Genomic DNA, 20,092 nt, shown 5'->3' on the forward strand with positions numbered 1-20,092 from the left:
TCAAGGTGCTGATAGATTTGGTGTGTGGTGAGAACGTATTTCCTGGTTCATAGATGGCTGTCTTCTCACTGTGTCCTCACCTAGCGGAGGGGGTAAGGGAACTCTTTGGAGTTCTTTTATAAGGGTACTAGTGGTATTATTAGGACTCTACCCTCATGACCTAATCACCTTCCAAAGACCCCATATGCTAATACCATCAATTTGGGGATTAAGATTTAATGTATGAATTTGGAGTCCGCTGTAGTGTGTTCCTCTTGGCCCCTCCCCCCAAGAAACAACTATTAACAATTCAGAGTCTCTTCCTGCCAATATTTTCCTGTATATTTAGTAACATTTTTACTTTTCTTTTTGCCATGTCTATTGAAGGAAATCAGTTCCCAGGTTCAGGAATTTAGTTCTGTTAATAAAGGTCAACTCCCTTTTACAGAAGTGGGTTCTCCAGTAAACACTGGGATTTCCTTTTTGCAAAAGTAGTTTGTGTTTTGTTTTGTTTCTTTTTCTTTTTCTTTTTTTTTTGTTTTTTTTTTTTTTGCAGAAAATATAGAAAGTCTGTTTAAGTAAAAGAAGGGAAAAGAGCACATGCAAGAGGGTTTCCATTTCCACATTGCTGAAGCTGAGAGGGATTACTTGCCAAAGGCCACTGTTGTGACTCTCTTGTTTCCTTCTGATCCACCCTGGTAACTACTCCTGAAGTAAGACCCAGGTGTCCCATTCAAGGAACAGCAGGCAGCTCTCCCCCACTGCTAGAGATGGAGGCCCAAATGTAGGGGCGGTCCCTCTCACCCCAGCTGTGAACTATTTGCCCTCAGTTGTCAGCACTGGGGTGCCAGCTTGCACAGAGCCCCTGCCTCGAGAAGGACCAGTTTGTAGCTCTGCTGCTGATGCAGTCTAAACACAGCACTGTGAGGAGAGCAGAGGGTAGAGGCCTGGCTCATATACAGAATTACAGAAATGCTCTTTAAAAAAACAGTGATGCAGTATGGGGATGCAGAGACCTGGGCTTTGGGACCAAATAGCAAGAATCTGAATCCTGTTGCTTTCATTTATTAGTCTTGTGTTCATTACTTAAATCTCTCTGCATTTCACTTTCATTGCCTACAGAGTGGGAGCAGTAGTATTTGGGCTTAGTCAGTGCTGAAGAGCTTGATCTGCTCCTATGACCTTTTGTTGATTGGTGGAGTAAAGGTACCTGTATATAAAATCAGTCATGAGTATATTTGTTTTCACAAAAAATGTCTTACACTAAATAATGGGAAGTTGCTCTTTACAGAACCAGAAGGGCTTTGTCTGAGGTTCCTTTTATGTCTTGTTGGGTACAGCAAGGGAAGGAAAGCACTGGCTGTGTGCACCGCCCCGAGCATGCCCTCTCGCCATGCGATTTCAATTTAATCCACCCATCCCTGGCATAAATGGTGTGGCATCACTGTGGGGGTCCTCCTCCTACAGAGGGGATTCTGAGGCAGTGAGAGGGTAGGGTCTGGTCCACACTGCCTCTTTCGGCAAGCCAGAGGCAGACCCGGGCTGAGAGCAGACCTCTCCGGTCCTCCCTGCATCAATTCACCCCTCCGCGCTCCTCCTGCCCATGTCTCATATGCCAGCAGCTGCCTGTTCTATCACGTGGCAGAATCTGACTGACACATCCCTTCTCTCTGCAGGCTGGTGGACCGACGCTCTTGAAGGAATAGTTTTTTAGCAGATGGGGAGATATAATTGATGGAGGAAGGGAGAAACTAATAGGGGAATGAATGAAGAGAAAGCTCTGGAGCCCAGCCAAAACAAAGTAAAACCATCTTTGGGGTTCTGTCTTCGCTGGATTTCAAGAGGTTCCTTTAGGAAAAGGCTCGAACCTTGATTTTAAAAGAATATTGTGGTTTCCAGCTGAGCCAGGTATTGTGTGTGACCCTGGTAGATTCTGATGTGCTGTGGTGACATGTAAATTGATGCTGGCCTCCAGCATATGGCCTTGCAGCCGGTGGCACGGGCGTTAATGAATGACTGTAATTCAGACTCGGGCACAGAATAACGCATTAGTTAGGGGCTGTTATCAAATCTTAGTGCATTATGTCTAGTCTAGATGCACACCCTCATGTCTGCCCTACACTGCCCCTGGAAGACATCCAGGATGGGGAAGAAGCACCAGAACTGGGGACATGCCCCTCCCACTTACTGGTGGGGCCCCGGGCATGTGATCTGGAACCTCTCTTCCCTTATTGGTGAAATGGGTGTACTTGTCCCAGGCTTCAGGGTGCAGTCCATGTGAAGTGACGGGCGTGGGTAGTAAGTAACTGGCCAGTGGTAGTGCCTCTCCTGCATCCAGCCTGCCCGCCACCCCCTTCACCAAGGATAAGGTGACATTCAAAGGATGGAGATCTCCTGGAGGGAGACATCGGAGCTGGGAGCAGATCCTCACTCCCTACTCTGGATCTCCTTAGTCACCAAGGACTTTTCCTGATGGCATGTGTGCCTTTCCTGCTTGCTGTCCCTCCATAGCAGACAGTGGCTCTTTGCCAACCTTGACACAGAACATCTCAGAGGGGCCAGGGCTGGCAAAGATGGTCAGACTCCATCAGAGCTTTTGGGGACTGATGATGCAGAGGTGGGAAACTGTGGGAACGCATGGGATGGGGCTGGAAAGGCCTGGGCAGCAGGTTAGGGCTAGGCAGAGTCCTGGTGAGGAGGAGAAAGGCTCAGGAATCGGAGGGTCCTGAGACCCCAGCCATGGGTGGCAAGGTCCTCTCAGTTTGTCCCTTCTGCCCTTTGCCTCCTGACCAGCAATACCTCTGTTTCACATCTCCCCACGAAGCTCAAGTGTTGGGAGCCTTCCCTGAGTTTCGATGCTTTAACAGTCCCTTCTTCTACACTCACTCTCCTCTTTTCAACACCTTCTACTTCCCTGGATCTCACCTGCCAGCAGTTGCAGCACAGGAGGCTGGGGTGCAAGTCCAGGCTCTGCGACCCACCAGTCTGTGATCCAAGGCGAGCTCAGTAATGACAGGGAGCCTCCGTTTCCGCTGAACGATGGGAGCAGAGCAGGTTCACAGACACGAGAGTGCCAGAGCGCTCTTCCAGCGCATGCTCTGCGTCATGCTAGCAAGTATCGCTTTGGAAAGGCAGAATGGTGGCAGGGGACACTCCCTTCCTAACTGCTTAATAACTGGCATCTCGTTTACATGCCATACACTGCTCCCCCTGTAGGTGTGCAAGTCGGTGATTTTGAGTAACTGCCAATTGTGAGATCATCACAATACTGGTGGAGAACTTTGCCATGACCCTCTTCAGGGCTTTGGTATCTATTTGCAATTCATCTCACCTCCCACCTCTGCCTTCAGTCCACCACCCCTCCACCTCTCTCTGGGTTTGCCTAGTTAGGACTTTGCGTATAAATGGGCCATTCAATGTGGGTCCTCTTGTCACTGACTTCCTTCACTTAGCATAATGTTTTCAAGATTCATCCATGTTCTGACATGGATCACTACTTCATCCCTCTTTGTGGCTAAATAACATTCCATTTTATGAATATACCACATTTTGTTTGTCTATCAGTTGATAGATATTTAGGTGGCTTTCGGTTTTTGGCTATTATGAGTAACCTAGGGGTGGAATCTCTGAGTTTTATGTTGTTGTTGTTTTTTTTTTAGATTTTATTTATTTATTTGAGAGGAGACCAGAAGTAGGCAGAGAGGCAGGCAGAGAGCGGGGGTGGGGAAGCAGGCTCCCTGCTGAGCAGAGAGCATGATGTGGGGCTCAATCCCAAGACCCTGAGATCATGACCTGAGCTGAAGGCAGAGGTTTAACCCACTGAGCCACCCAGGCTCCCCTTATGTTGAGCTTCTTAGGAAATTGCCAAACCATTTTACAGTGTGGCTAAGCCATTTTGCATTCCTACCAGAAATAAATATATGATGTTCCATTTCTCCACATCCTTGAGGATACTTGTTATTGTTTTCTGGATTACTGCCATCCTAGCAGGTGTACCCTAATGGGTGTGAAATACTATCTCATTGTGGTTTTAATTTGCACTCTAATTTAATTTGCACTCTAATAGGGAACACTTCTGAGTAAACTTGGGAAACATTGGGTGAATGAGAACTATGAAGGTGTCTTTATTGCAGGACTTCTCAGAGCCTTTAGTATTCTTATGATCATTGAGACTCTCAAAGGAGGGCTACAGTGTACATCGTTTTCTCCAGTGAGGGCCTGGTGTGACCTGGGAACTTGGAGTGTCTTGAGGGATTAGTGTTTTTTGGAAAGCATTAGCCTAGGACAGGGGTCTGGAGACTACTGACCAAAACTCATTTGCTGTCTGTTTTTGTAAAAAAAAAAAAAAAAAAGTTTTATTGGAAGACAGCCATACTCATTCATTTATAAATTGTGTATGGCTGCTTTCACATTGCAAGGATCAAGTTGCATAGTTAGGGCAGTGACCTTATAGCTTGTAGAGCCTAAAATGCTTACTATCTGGCCCTTTACAGAAAAAATTTGTTGCCCCTGACCTAGGAGTGCCTGGTGCAAAGTAGATGCTTGCTTAACCTTTAAATGAAAGGAGGGACTGACCCTAAGGGCCAAGAAAGCACTTAGTGAAGTTTTGTATTATTTGAGCAGGTACTTAAAGGACCCGTGGGGTTTTTATAGCTTGGGAAAATTGAGAATGACATTCCTGGCAGAGGGAACAGCAGGAATGAATGCTATAAGGTAGAGAAGTCAGCGTGTGTTTGGAGGCTGGTGAGGACTTCTGCTTCGCCTACAGGGATTTCTCAGGCCAACTTGGGTCCCTAGTTGTATTCCCTGAATGACATGGTTCTGGCCTATCTTCCCCACGACCAGACAGTGGGTCCAAGCTCTGCCTCTAAAGTTGAACAGATGTGGCTTCAGGTTCTGCCTCAGCCTTCTTGGGCATGCAAATTTGCATAAGCCAAATTTTCTCATATGTGAAATGGGAATAACGGTTGCATTCCCCTTGGGAGTAAACATGAGGGATAGCCAAGCTGTTATGTCCTTGTTATTATTGTCTTTATACCCCTGGGTAGTGAGCTCTCTGAGGGCAGAATGTCCTGCTTTCCTCTTCCTTGTGGCTTTAGTCCTCAGGGTACTAGGTGTAGTATAGAGTTTGCACCTGCTCAGAGGTTGCATGCTGAGGAGGCCTCATTTTCTTGACAAGGGGGTTCCTTGCCCTGAGCCTCCAGGGGGTTTTAGGACTCCTGCTGGGGGCTAGAGGAGTGAGCCCCATATGCAGGGAGAGCTGGGGGCTGCTCTTCTTTCTTCCCAGAGAAGTGACAGCAGAACCCTGGAGGCAGAGAAATTCTGGAGGGGGCAGGGAAGGCCCATTTGTTTTGGTGATGGGCCCTTTTTTGTTTGTTGCTTGGGGAGACCAGAAGGGAAGACCAGCAAGACTATTTATAGCCTGGCCCCTCAGCGCCAGTTTTTAGGGCGGTCTCTGCGTCCCTGGCAGCACTTCCTCCGTGGCAGGTTAAAGAAAGGTGATGTGTTTGCCGGCTCTGGCTCCGTGCTGGACATTAAGATGAGGCCTCCCTGACTGACCAGTCATGCAGGGAGCTGTTGCCACACAGCCTCTCCCAGGCTCTTTGGGGGTGGGGGAGGGGGGCTGGCTGCCTGCTCCCTCTCTGCTCTCCTGGTTCAGACCATTCCTGGCTCTGGAAACTAGGGAAGCCCCAGGTGTGAGGCTGTTTCCTTCTCGCTGGACCCAGCCTCTCTGAGTATGAGACACTGAGAAGGGAGTGATGCCTGAGGACTGGATTTGGGATTCCAGCAATTTCCCTAGGACCCTGAAGGTTGGAGGAGGGCCATAGAGATGCCTTCTCTCCCTGGATCCCTTTCTGATGAGACAGCAGTTGGGGGATGGGGGATGGGCTCCAGAAGAATCTGATTTCAAGTCCCAATCTGGGCAAGGTGCTTTACCTCATTTGGCCTCAGTTTCCCCATGTATAAAATGGGTCTAATAATCCTCAACTCTTCCTCATAGGAAGCACTGAATGTAGCAAGCTGTAGGGCTTTTAGTGGCATCTGCCATGGTCCCCTCCACTGCCAGCTCCTTCCAGTCTTCTCCTGACAGTCTCTTAATAAGGATGGTTTGTTTTCAAACTGGCCTCATGGTTTCCCCAACTCTTTCCCTCCTGTTCCTGTAGCAAATGGCAACATCTCCACGTGCGTATTCTTTCTTCTACCCCGTCTCTCCTCCATTATACCCCATCCCGTCCTGTGTTTGACCCCAGCCCCCCCTTACCCATTAACTACCCCACTTGCACCAACCTGAGAACAAAACCGGCATAAGCAAAACAGCTTTTGTACTCTGTGGGACCCGTTTAGCTACCACAGCCTCTGATCCACAAGAGCCAACTTCCGCAAAGAGCCACCTCACCAGGGTCCCATTGTGTATCTGCTCCCCAACCAGGGCAACCTGAATTCTGTCCTGCTCCCCGCCCATGGCAGCCTGAAGTCTGCCCCACAGGGATCCTCTCACCTTGCCTCAATCACACCTTCTGGTTGCAAGCCCTGCAACACCCTCCCTCTTACCAGACTGCCTGCCAGCAGGTGTCAGATAGGCTGCTTCCCCTTCTGGAATGCCCTCTGCCTCCAGGGATACCCCCTTCTCCTGTTGCTCCCCTGCCTTTCTGCTCACACCTGCCTGCCTGCTGCAAGGGTTCCTCCCTTCCTCTTTCTGCTCTGTGAATGCTGGGGTTCTGGGAGCTCTGTGGCAGGTCCTCTCCCTCCTCCTCCTCCCAGGCAGCCTCATGCTCTCCCAACACACCCTAAGTTCAGGTCTCAATCTCATCCCTGCAGCTCTTTTCTGAGCTTTACAGCCAGAGCCCCAGTTGCCTCCGGGCACTGCAGCTTCCTGGGTATTCCACAATCCTCAGAATCATCTTGTCTAAAAGATCGATTCTTTACCACCTCCTCCTCCCACCTGCTCAACCTCCACTCCTGCTCAACTAATGACCCCACATCCAACCAAGTGTGAAGCTGGGTGTCAGCTGAGACCTCCCTCTTCTCTGCTACCTGCCACCCCCTGGCAGTCACTTTGTACCTGTGCTGTTTTCAAGTCCACTTATTCCTTCCAGGACCATTCCCCTACCTTGGTCCAGACCCTCCCCCTTTAGCGTCTAAACTAAGGGAGCCCTGCCCCATTCTACCGTTTCTGTCCATTCTTCCCACTGCAGCCAAAGAATTTTTTTTTTTAAGATTTTATTTATTTATTTGACAGACAGAGATTTCAAGTAGGCAGAGAGGCAGGCAGAGAGAGAGAGAGGAGGAAGCAGGCTCCCTGCTGAGCAGAGAACCCGATGCGGGGCTCGATCCCAGGACCCTGGGATCATGACCTGAGCTGAAGGCAGAGGCTTTAACCCACTGAGCCAGCCAGGCACCCCAGCAGCCAAAGAGTTTTAAGATTCTACTAGGCTTCTGTTGCCCTCAGGACGAAACCCTAGCTCCTTAGCAAGGCTCATAGTCTCGCCCGTGTTCACACTCCAGCCTTGTTCTCACCCCTACCTCTCACCCTAGTACACTGGTACACTGGTACCAGTGCTATGCCCTTTCCTGACCTCACCGAGCCTTCATTCCAGACTTTTGCACCTGGTGGCCTTTCTGCCCCAATGCTTTCTCTGCCACTTCTTTGCTGATTCTCTTCCTACCCTCCAGGACCCCCTGGCTCAGTCACATCTCCACATCCTGTTTTTGGCCAGATCCCCAGTGAGGGTCCCTGCTTTTCTCCATCCTGACCCTCTCCATGCCCAGTTCTGTTTTCTTGTCTGCTTTCCCCTTTAGAACATGAGCTCTTTACAGAACCCCAGCTGTTAACACCGGCACACTAAGGACACCTTGATAAGTGCTACTTGAATAAATTAATAAATGTATGAAGGACATGTGTACTACCTTTATGTCATATGCAAAGACATGTAATATAGCTTTGGGGCATGCGTTTACCAACAGCTTTAATTTATGAAGAAGAGAGGAAGGCCGTCATTTTACAGGGTAAATGTACCAGGGGAATCTAGGAGCTAGCATTGAGCCTGAAGCTGTGGCCTTTGGAGCCAGGAGCCCTAGATTCAAATGCCAGGGCTTTTGCTTGCTCCTGGTATGACTTTGAAATGATGGCGATTGTACTTAACCTCAAGGATTGTGGGGAGGTTTAGATGATGGTTGAAAACCTATCAAAGGGAAGTATTGTCATTCCCATGTTATGGATAAAGAAGCTGAGACTCGGAGAAGTGATGTCCCTTATCAAAAGGCACACAGCTGGTAAGGAGCAGAGCTCAATTTGAACCCAGTCCATCTCTATATATGCAGAGGGGTGGAGACGCTGAGGCCTCATACCTCCAAGATCTGAGATTTTAGTCTCTGGCTAGCAATCTCCAGAAATATTCTATACTTAGGGCCTGAAAAAGATGCCTCAGGAAGGATCTGCTTCCCTTCCTGGCTCATAGTAGTTGTTCAGTATAACTCAAGTAAATGTTTCCAAAGAGTTCTGTCTAGTCTTCAACATTTCCCGCTCCCTGGACAGTGTCGGGAGGTCTGTTCCTTGGTCCTTTTTTTTTTGTCAGGGTGTTGGCAGCAAACTTTTCCTTATTCAGACCTTTCTCCTGTCCCAGCTCTTCATGGGGGAGGGTCATTAAGAAAGCTTTTTCCCAGGAAGAGCTGTGCCTTCTCCAAGTCTCCGGAGTTGAGTGCCCCAGCCCCTGGCTCTCAAAGGCTGCCCTTGTGGGTTTCAAAACAACCCACAGCCATGCAGGCTGAGAAACTGGCCCCCGATCCCCCGATCTTTAGAAACCCAAGGTCCATTGCTAGCTAGAGTCAGCTCTGGTAAAACCTAAAGAAAATTGTTTGGGGATGTTTTCAAATAGTGTCTGGTGGAACAAAAGAGCAATTCATCCTGCGTAGCTTTTAGTAATCTGCTTCCCATTCTGGGAATGAGATTGTTCAATTAAGTGAAAGGGCGCCAAGGCAGGCTGCATGACTCAAAAGTTTGCAGCATCCAAAATGTGGAGGAGAGGGGACCTGAGCCAGCTCCCTCCTGGCTGATCTGCCTCCTCTGCTGCCCCTCTACCCCTGTGCCGTTTCCAGTTTTCAAATTCCAGTTCAGAAAAGAACCACATCAATAAGAAGGCATGTGTGTTTGTGCCCCCCTGCTAGGGACCTCATATAAGTGTTTCTTTAATGAAAGATTCGGAGCCTGGGGTGGACTGGGAAAAGCACAGCATCTGCACTGGCCCACTTTCTCTCCTGTGCGGGCTTCTCCCTTCTCGTTCACCAGCTGCTGCGCATTTGGGATGCTGTGGGGGCAGTGGGCAAGGTGGTAGATACATGTCGCCTAGAACACTCTTAATCTAGAAACAAGGTACTTGAGGAACACCATGAGGTTTCCCTGCGGAACTTTGGGAGTGAGTGGGTACATCACAGTATTTTGGCGGGGAGAAAGTCGAGCCCTTCAGTAGCTTCTCAAAGGATACAGGATACTGTCCCCAGGTCCTCTTCAAAAATACTATTCAGGTGGAATTTGTAGGTCATTCCTTCATTGCCAGGGAACTCGACTTCTTTAGTGTAGAAGCCTTATCATGCATAAGCAGTCCCTGGGGAAATGTAGCAAAATGCAGCTGCCAGGGAGCTGTACAGAAAAAATTCAGACTCCGTGGGTCTGGGATGAGGTGCAGGAATTTTTGTATTTTTAGCAAGTGTTCCACAAAGGCTGTGCTCTTTGGCCCACCACTCTGTCATGATAATAGATATTCCTGAAGGTTTTATTTAATGGCCTATTTCTTAAAGGAATTAAAGCCAGAAACTACTAAGACATAAGAAATGAAATAAAACACAAAAAACTGTTGCTGGGGCGCCTGGGTGGCTCAGTCCATTAAGCCTCAGACTTGGTTTCTGCTCAAGTCATGACCTCAGGGTCGTGAGAGTGAGCTGAGCACAGAGCCTGCTTGATATTCTCACTTTCTCTCCTTCTGCCCCTCCTGCTACTGCTCTCTCTCTAAAATAAAGAAATAAACCTTGAAAAAAAACAAAAAACAACCGGTTGTAACTATGTGGCTGTCTCCTTCCTTAAATAACTTGGATTTATTTTATTTTTGTCTAACATACTAGTAGGGGGCAAAACCTATACATGCTTACCTTTTTATCTGTAGTATTAGTAGTGCCTGGTACATAGTAGGTGCTCAATGAATGTGTATTTAAGTGGATTTTCCTACTTCTGGCTATAGGTCTGAAAGCTGGTTTCCTTTCAGGTGGGTCCACAGCTGCACACAGCCCAATTTTGTTTGGGGGCCTGCCGGATTTCTCCAGCAGGGACTGGGGCTGGAGGGAGCCTGTAGACCAGGGCTAATTGGTATCATTGGATAATTAATGCAGAATCAGGTCCTGAGTAGATTCCCAGGGAGACAGACACTGAGGGAGGCTTTCATGCTTGGTGGGATGGGAGCTGCTTGCTCAAAGGACGTTCCCAGAGCGCTGAGGCAACCGGCGTGGTCCAGCGGGGTTGGTTTGGCAGCCAGAATGGGGTTCGTGGAGTGAGTTTGGAGGGGGTTTGTTTTGGTGCCATGGTTCTGCACAATATGGAGCGTGGCAAGTTTGACTTTAAAGAAACACAAACCCCAGGCGTGGGCTCTGGGAGCCAGGCCTGTGTCCACCCTGAAGAATTGATGGTTCTGAAGGAAGACTGGGGCAGGAGGCACTGGCTCAGTGTAGTCAGGGGTCCTCCCCCTCCTGTGGATAGCCCGACTCTCAGCATGTTATTCAGGGCTCCCAGGGATACTCCTCTGTTTACCTTTTCTGCATTTCCCTTCTGATCCCCATGCTCCAGCATTCCCCAGGTATCCCATGCTCTGTGTTCTGGCTAATCCCTTGATCTAAAACAACCTTAACTCCCTCTCTCTCCTGACTAAATCCCATCATTCTTCAAAGTTTAGCTCAAATATCACTTCTTCCAGAACGCTTTCCCTGACCCCCTGTATCGGTCAGGATTGGTTGGGTTTTGCCACGATAACAAACACCGCCAAAGATCTCAGTAGCTTAAAGCAACAATGTTGCTTTCTTGATCACACCACATCTTGGACAAGGGGTAGCAGAAGGGCCTCATGAAGTCACTCGGGAACTTAAGCCTCTAGAAGCTTCATCTTGGTACATACCCTGTCATGACAGCAACAGGGAAAAGGGAAAGGGGAACTGCACCGCCTGGCCCTGGAAGTGACACAGTTGCCATTGGCCAAAGCAAGTTCAGGGTCCACTGTTTAGTTCAGCAGGCCAGGGATGTATAATGCGTCTGCTGAGGGAGGGACCTGGAATGTGTATGGACAGTGCTGCAGTCTCCTGGCAACCTTGAGATAGGCTAGATGCTTCCTGGTCTCTCCAAAGCCCCTACAACTTCCTCTCCTTGCCCCGCTTACCATAAACCATCTACTAACTGGCCCGTCTTTCCCCCCATGAGTGAATCCATGAAGACAGAAGGCTGGGTCTTGTTCTTCTCTGGGGTCCCCATACCCAGCCCTGGATTTGGCTCAAAGGAAGTGCTCAGCAAATGGTGGAGGGCTGGTGAATGAGTGGGTGGCCCATCCCTGCCCCTCTATAGCACTAGCTTTGGCGTGGGTTGGTCAGGGTGGGTTTCCAGCCTCCATGACTCTCCCTACTCCCCTCTGCAGGCGCCGGGTGTTAGCCATCTCAGATGGGATCGAGCACATTGGGAACCTCCGCTGGGAGCTGGCCTTGTGTCTCCTGGCAGCCTGGACCATCTGTTACTTCTGCATCTGGAAGGGGACCAAGTCCACAGGGAAGGTAAGGGGTGCATCTTGAAGCAACCAGCCATGGGCAGGGGAGGATATGAGCTGTCCTTGTGCGAGATCACACGTGAACCGGAAAGTGCCAGGGAGTTCACATTGCAAAAGGCAGCACTGGACTGAGAGTCCACTCAGGAGCCCAGAGCTAGAATCCCAGTGTACCACTCACTTGCTGCACACCTCAGGGCTATTCAGTTCCCTTCTGAGCCTCAGGTTGCTCATCTGTGAAATAACGAAGCCCATTCTGTCTTATGGAGAGCCGTGCAAGGAAAGGGGAGGTAAAGTGCTTTGAACCCTGGAAGTGCTAAACTACTACCATGGGGTTTTGTAATGAAGACATGTGCTCCAGGCACATGCGAGGGCAAGAAATGCTGGCTGCCTACACTGATAGGCCCCGAGACCTCACCCACCTGGAGTCTGTGGAGGGAAGGGCAGATGCTTCCATCTTGTTACCTTACTATGCCATCTGTACCATGTAGCCTCCAGGACCTCTGTCTCCTTAGGAAAGAGAAATAGGAGGAGGCAGACAACGGTCAATAGGCCTGGTCAGGAGGTTACCACGGGCCCCTGGCCAGAACCCAAGGCTTGGCCTCAGCTACCTGTCAGGGGGGCTCGAAGCACAGAGAAGCAGGGGGACGTCTTTAGCAGGGCCATCTGTGTGCAGGGATCAGTACAGAGGTTGTAGGTAGCTCATAGACAAGTCCAGCCCATTCGTGTGTTTTATTTAAGAAAAGAAAGTAAAGAATTAGTTGCAAGCATTTAAAAATCTGGAGAGTTCATGGTGAAAAAGGAAATATGAGTCTGTCTGGTATCCTTTGGAAAGTTGAAGGGTTTGGTGACCTAGGGCCTGCATGCCTACACAGCAGCATTTGGCTGAGCTGAGCAGCAGCCACATCCTTCTAGGGATGCTCTGCTGGGCCACAGTCCCCACCATTCCCTATTGCCCTGACCCTTTGGCTAAATGTCAGTGCCATTAGTGTCCTTATTTGTGCTGTTCCATTTTTTTCTTGTGGGAAAGAGGACATGAAGCTTTACTTACTTCTGGGTCACTCTGACCATGTCACTCCTTGCCTGCCTGTTTTCAGCAGGCCTTTGCTCATCACCTTTATTCTAATCTGTTAGCTCGGTCAGGAGCTGGAGGTCAAACCTCCAAGGAGATGGGAACTTAACAACTCTGGGTCCTTTTACAAGAGATGGCTCCCTCAGCTCCCACAGTAGTAAGTGTTTGGCAGGTGGGCAGAACTGTTGGAGGAAAGTTAGGAGAGCAGAAAACAGGTATCAAAAAGCCCCCATGCTGTGGGCTGTAAGGGAGCTGAGGATGTACTAGAAAGGAATCATAATGTGCCTGGGGGGTGGGATGTCAGAGAAAAGAGAACAGACACCCATGTCCTGTTGGCCAAGATGATTTTGCTGATATTTGCTTTCTCTAGTTTGTATCAGGAGAAAGCAATAGATAGCATGCAAGACCATGGGAAAGAGGAGGGAAAACTGAATGGGAAGGAATCAGAGAGGGAGACAAACCATAAGAGACTCTGGGCTCCAGGAAACAAACTGAGGGTTACAGAAGGGGGATGGGTGTGGGGATAGGGTAATCGGGTGATGGATCTTGAGAAGGGTATGTGTTGTGATGAACACTGGGTGTTATACTTAACTAATGAATCATTGAGTGCTACATCAAAAAGTAATGATGTACTATATGCTGACTAACTGTACATAATTTTTAAAAAGCAATAGGATTTTTCTATTTTTCCAAATCTAAAAATCAGTGCGTTATTGATGTACTTCTTTAGACTATATACACTTTTTTCCTGTTCCCCTCTTTGCTGCCTCTTCTGGCTAAGAGGAGGAGAGAGACTTGGAGGGGTGACGAACCATAGTCTGGAGTCAGCATTCACATCTCAGGTCTGTCACTCACTAGCTGTGACCATAGCATATCACTTAACTTCTTTGAGCTTCAGTTTCCTCTTACGCAAAATGGGGATTGATATGAGGCTTTTCTCACGGAGTGGTTGTCAGGGTGAGATGCAAGGATGCATATTCAGTGCTTAGCAGAGTGTGTAATTAATGGCAAGGCTGAATAATGGGACGATCTTAAAAAATCTTGTTATAAAGATAAAACTTATTCATTTGAGAAGTAGTTTCTGGGTATCTATACCTAGCATTGTTCAGTGGATATCTAAAGATGAACAAAACACAGCCTCTACCTTCCCAGTTAACATATGTGAGAGGGCTTTGTGAATGGTAAAGGGAAGGGAGGAGGTGTCATGGTTGATACCATGTTTGCTTCTATCAAGATTACAACTTTCCTGGGAGTCAATGCCAAGGCCAGTGGACTCAGCTGGGTGACAGTTGTGTGTGGTGGGGTTTGAGGGCCACTGGACAAGGTGTTAGTGCGTGCCCGTGCTTGGGTTGTCCATGTGCACATTTGGCCTTGAGTTCTTGGGCCCAGGACATGGGCCTTAGCAAAGTTTGGTTCCACCCAGCCCTCAGGAAGAAGCCGAGTCCCACAGCAGGGCCACTTGCCATTGGTTGAGCCATCAAGCCTGTGTGTCGAGAATTCTAATGCAGGGACTGGGGTTTAAGGAAGGACCAGCAGGCTGCATTCTTGGAGATTTCAAAAGAAGCATATGGGAAGGCATGGGAGAGAACATTCCTCCATGGCCTTCTGCTCCCTGCACACTCTGCCAGGAATTTTTCATCCACATTAGCACACAGAGTCCCACAACCTGGGGAGGTATTACCTCTGTGTTATAGACGGAGCCCCAGAGGCTAAGCGGTTCGGGAGCCTGGGCTCAGTTACTTGAAGACTTGGCACTGTGACACTGGCCCAGAGCTGCTCCATCTTACCTGTCCTCAGACTTGATCAAATTTTAGACTATTGTGATATTTTGAGTGATGTCCTTCTATACATTCTGCATGAGCCTACTTGCTCTTGCCTCTAGGAGATACGGTAATGATGGCAACAGCTGTAGTGCTTGTGATAGTAACAGGAAATCATCACTGAGTGCTTCACAGGCGCACTCCATTCAGATCATGAAGCAAGCCCAGGAGACGGGGCAATCATTATCTCCGTTCCAGATGACGAAACTGAGGCTTGTGGGAGGAAGTAAGTAGCTTGCTTTAGGACCCTCGGGTAGGAAGCAGACCCCGCATCTTGGTGACCATATAGCCTGTGCCTTAGATGAGTGTACTGTCCTGCCTGTCACCTGTGATATAGGGACGATGACAGTTTTCTTATGGGCTGGTTATAATGAGGCAGTTAATGAGTTAGCTTAGCACACAGTGGGTGCTCAATGGTTGTTGGTTGCCAGTGGATCTAGATGGTGCTTTTAAGGGAAATACTGAAGTCAGATGAGCCAATGAAGCATTTCTCCTGAAGGCTTTATTTCGAGGGTTCTTCCCCTATACTATGCTCAAGACCAGGGTTAGCATCCAGGATGGGATGTGGTTTTCCAGAGCTGCCTGATTTCTTAGAAATTATCTGGTCCATCCCCTCCCTTATTTTATCATTCAGGAGACTGAGGCTCAGAGAACAGAAGCGACTTACCCAAGGTCATGCAGTAAATGACCACTGTCAGGTCAGGAACTGGAGCCTGGTGGCCCAGCTTGTCAGCTGTTTATAAATGATGAGATTCTGACAGTTTTAGGGGACCAGGAGTCCCCAACCAGCACAGGGTGTCTTCTTAGGAGAGGGGGTGATGCTTTTTTTACTGTTTATTGTGCACCTCATCTTGGACACAAGCCCAGAGTCCAAAGGTTTTTTAGGTTCTGTACAAAAACAGCTAAGAATAAACACAGGTCATCTGAGTCTTCCTGAGTGGGCAGCTGCCACCCCTGTCTCTTGCCTGTGGGGCCCCGGCCAGAGCCACTTTCATGAGGCTGTCCAAGGAAGGAGAACCCTGTTTTTCTGCTCTTCTCCAGGACATGGCTGAGTTCCAGCCTGCTTCCCATACTCAGACTTCAGCAGAAATTCTAAAATTTCATTAACTTGAGAAAAGTTTCCTGGTCCCCTCTTATATCTAAGGTAAAAACAATAACCCCAGCTTTAGCTTAAGATTCAGCGAACTTGGCCCCTGCTCCTGGAGGCAGACATTGCAGGCCTGACCTGTTAGCAGGTGACTTAGAGGAGATTTGGGATCAGTTCACAAATGAGTAGATCACAGATGAGTCTGTGACAGGGTCCCAGGTGAAGGCCCAGCCCCACTCCCGCAGCTCAACAGGCAGCACGTGGGCTCCCAAGTCTGCACTGACATTAGCATCCCCCACCCCTGCCCCGCCACTGATAGTCTCTGCAGATGTCCTTCAGGGCTGTCCTCTTCCACACCCCATTCAAGTGCTTTACAGTCCTCTGATGTCACAGAACCCAGCATTTGGGATCTCCCCAGGGTCAGAGTGAGCAGCCTTTCAGAAAAAGCTGCTCTAGGTTGGAGAGACTCTGTGTTCCAGCTTCAGAATGTAGCAAGGTGCCACATAACTGTTCTTAATAAGCATTTGTGGAATGAATGACTTCTACCTGCACCTGGGCGCTCCCCACAAGGTGCTGGAATGCCATGGAGGGATGGTGGACCATCTTATCCCCATAGAGTGTGCAGCCTAGCAGGGCAGGCACACAGATAAGCAATTGCAATTCAGTGTACTAGTGCTAGCATTCACAGTAGAACAGTTGGAGAACCAGATGCTACAAACGTTGGGGTTCTGAAGGCTGAGAATTGGCTCTGGAATATTAGAGTATAGCTTGTCCAAGCTGGGAGACATGCTGGTTTTTAATTTCAAACCCTATTTTATAAATTAGGCAGTAAAGGCCCACAGAGGTTGCACGGTTTACCCAAGGCCACCCTGTTTGGAAGGAGTGGTGCTGGGATTCAAGCCGGAGTCTGTCTGCCTTCCCTAAGCCTGAGCCTCCTCTGTTCTCATGCCCCCAGCTGGAGTCCATATGCAGACTCAGTGTGAACACATTGATTGTAGTTCTCAGCACACAGTAGGTACTCGGAAAGCTGTTTATTTCCCCACCCCAGTCTAACACCTACGGTTTTAGTTCTGCGCAGTGATCTTTTTCTCTCTTTAGACACTAGTGGAAATGCTAGAAATCTGGATTAGAAAAATAAGTAAAAACCTTTCTCAATTATTTATTAAATTCTGCAAAGATGTAGGATTCTAAGATACTTGTTTTCTTTAGGAGGAAACTTCCAGGCTGTTTGTACCTTGTCAACTTCTGGATGATGAACAGTTTAACTCTGGATAATTGAAATCAAGTGACTACAACATGGAGACATCTTTGTGATTTTTCTGTGTCCTTGGTTTTTGTAGTTTGTTTTTAAAGACTTTATTTTTTCCTCTCTTTTAAAAAATTTTTTAATTTTTATAAAAGATTTTATTTATTTGTCAGAGAGATAGAGAGGGTACAGGCAGGCAGAATGGCAGGCAAAGGGAGATGCAGGCTCCCTGCAGAGCAAGGAGCCCGATGTGGGACTCAATTCCAGGATGCTGGGATCATGACCTGAGCCGAAGGCAGCCGCTTATTCGACTGAGCCACCCAGGCATCCCAAGACTTTATTTTTTAGATCAGTTTTAGCTTTACAGCAAAACAGAACAAGAAGTACAGAGACTTCCCATATATCCCCTGCCCCTACACACGTGTAACCGCCCCGAGATCAAAATCCCCCACCAGAGTTGGGCATTTGCTATAACTGATGAAATTACAGATGCTTCATCATCACGCAAAGTCCGTAGTTTCCAAATGCCTCACTCTTGTTGGTGTACATTCTGGACATTTGGATGAATGTATATGACAGGTATCCACCCTTAGAGTATAACAGTATTGCCCTAAAATCCTTTGTGCTCCCCCTTTCCGTCTCCCCTGCACTCAACCCCTGGCAACCCCTCATCTTTTGACCATCTCCATAGCTTCTCCTTTTCCAGCATGTCGTATCATTGGAATCATACAGTATGTGGCCTTTTCAGATTGGCTTCCTTCACTTAGTAATGTGCATTTAAGGTTCCTCCATGTCTTTCGATAGCTTTCTTTTTAGTACCAAATAATATTCCATTGTCTGGGTGTGCCACAGTTTATCCATTCACCTTTTTAAAAATTGGTTTAGTTGAGTATAGTTGACACACAGTATTATATTAGTTGCAGGTGTAAAACATCGTGTTTCAGTATCTTTATGTGTTACACTGTGTTCACCACATGTGGACTGTCACTACGGGACACTGTTGTAATACCATTGACTATAATTCCCTGTGCTTACCTTTCATACCTGGGACTTAGTCATTCTATCCTGTATCTCCCATCCCCCTACCCAGCCTCCCCTCTGGCAACCATCAGTTTGTTCTCTGTATGTATGTATATGATTCTATTTTTTGTTAGTTTATTCATGTGTTTTGTTTTTTATTTTATTTTTTTAAAGATTATTTATTTATTTATTTGACAGAGATCACAGGTAGGCAGAGAGGCAGGCAGAGAGAGAGAGGGAAGCAGGCTCCCTGCGGAACAGAGAGCCCGATGTGGGGCTCAATCCCAGGACCCCGAGATCATGACCTGAGTTGAAGGCAGAAGCTTTAATCCACTGAGCCACCCAGGTGCCCCTGTTTTGTTTTTTAGATTCCATATATAAGCGAAATCATGGTATTTGTCTTTCTCTGTCAGACTTATCACTTAGCATAATACCCTCTAGGTCCATCCATGTTGTTGGAAATGGTAAGATTTCATTCTTTTTAGGGCTGAGTAATATTCCATTCCAGCTTCTTTATCCATTCATATATTGATAGACACTTAGGTTGCTTTCATATCTGAGCTATTGAAAATACTGTTGGAATAAACAATGGAGTGCACATCCATTTGCCTATTGATACACATTTTGGGTACTTCTGAGGTTGGCAGTGATGAATAAAGCCGTTATAAACATTTGTGTGCAGATTTTTGTGTGGACATAAGTTTTCAACCTTTGGATAAATACCAAAGAGTGTGATTGCTGGATGGTATGGTGAGAGTTTTGTTTTGTTTTAAGATTTATTTATTTATTTATTTTTGAGAGAGAGCATGGGGCACGGGGGCAGGGAGGGGCAGAAGGAGAGAGAAACTTAGATAAATTCTGCATGGAGTGCAGAGCCCAATGTGGGTCTCTGTCTCAAGACCCTGAGATCACAACCTGAGCCGAAACCAGGAATTGGACGCTTAACCGACTGCGCCACCCAAGGATCCCAAAGACAGTTTTGTAAGAAACTGTGAACCTGTCTTCCAAAGTTGCTGTACCATTTTGCATTCCCACCAACAATGAATTATGCTTTATATGCTCACCAACATTTGGTGCTGTCAGTGTTTTGGAGTTTGGCCATCCCAATAGGTGTGTAGTGGTGTCTCATTGTTTTAATTTTTAGTTCTCGATGACATTATGAAGAGCATCTTTTCATATGTTTACTTGTCATCTGTGTATCTTCTTTGGTGAGGCGTCTGTTCGGGTCCTGGGCCCATTTTGTAATGGGGTTGTCTTTTCATTGTTGAGTTTTAAGGGTTTGGGGGTATTTTAGATATGTGCCTTGCAGCTGTTTTCTTCCAATCTTTAGTGTGTCTTCTCACTATCTTGACGTTATCTTTAGCAGAACAGAAATTTTTCATTTTAATGTAATGTATCCTATCAACTATTTGATGGATCCTGCCTTTGGTATTGTGTCTAAAAAGTCATGACTGGGGGGTGCCTGGGTGGCTCAGGGGGTTAAGCCTCTGCCTTCGGCTCAGGTCATGATCTCAGGGTCCTGGGATCGAGCCCCAAATCGGGCTCTCTGCTCAGGGGGGAGCCTGCTTCCTCCTCTCTCTCTGCTTGCTGTTCTGCCTACTTGTGATATCTCTCTCTCAAATAAATACATAAAAATCTAAAAAAAATTTTAAAAATTCATGGCCAGGGCTAGGTTTTCTCCAGTTATCTTCTAGGATCCTTATAGTTCTGTGTTTTATATTTAGGTCTGTGATCATTTTGAGTTACTTTTTGTGAAGGATGTAAGGTCTGTTCTAGATTTATTTTTTACATGTGGATGTCCATTTATTGAAAAGACCAACTTTGCTCTGTCCTTTTTTGGTTTTGATTTGTTTTATTTTGTTTTTTAATTCATCTACCAAATTCATCTTGACCACCCCTGACACCCGCTCCTCCTCCGGTCTCATAAGCTGAAACCACCAAGTTATTTTTGACATCTTCTCCCTTTCTGTCTCATGCAGTTATTGACTGAGTCTCCTTTTGTAATCCCCCTGGCAAATATTCTGTCCTCTCCATTTTTGTTGTCCATCCATCTACTCACTCACCCACACATACTACAAA

General features: G+C 47.5%; 1 protein-coding gene across 1 annotated transcript in view; it reads left to right on the plus strand.

Moving 5' to 3' along the window:
- SLC6A11 (solute carrier family 6 member 11) overlaps positions 1-20,092 on the plus strand; it is a 128,633-nt gene that overhangs the window by 16,029 nt on the left and 92,512 nt on the right. The window contains exon 5 of the mRNA XM_045991487.1: positions 11,646-11,778. Within this exon, the coding sequence (XP_045847443.1) occupies positions 11,646-11,778 (133 nt within the window). The remainder of the gene's footprint in view (positions 1-11,645; positions 11,779-20,092) is intronic.

This window comes from Meles meles, chromosome 20 (assembly GCF_922984935.1).
Source record: "Meles meles chromosome 20, mMelMel3.1 paternal haplotype, whole genome shotgun sequence".
NCBI lineage: Eukaryota > Metazoa > Chordata > Mammalia > Carnivora > Mustelidae > Meles > Meles meles.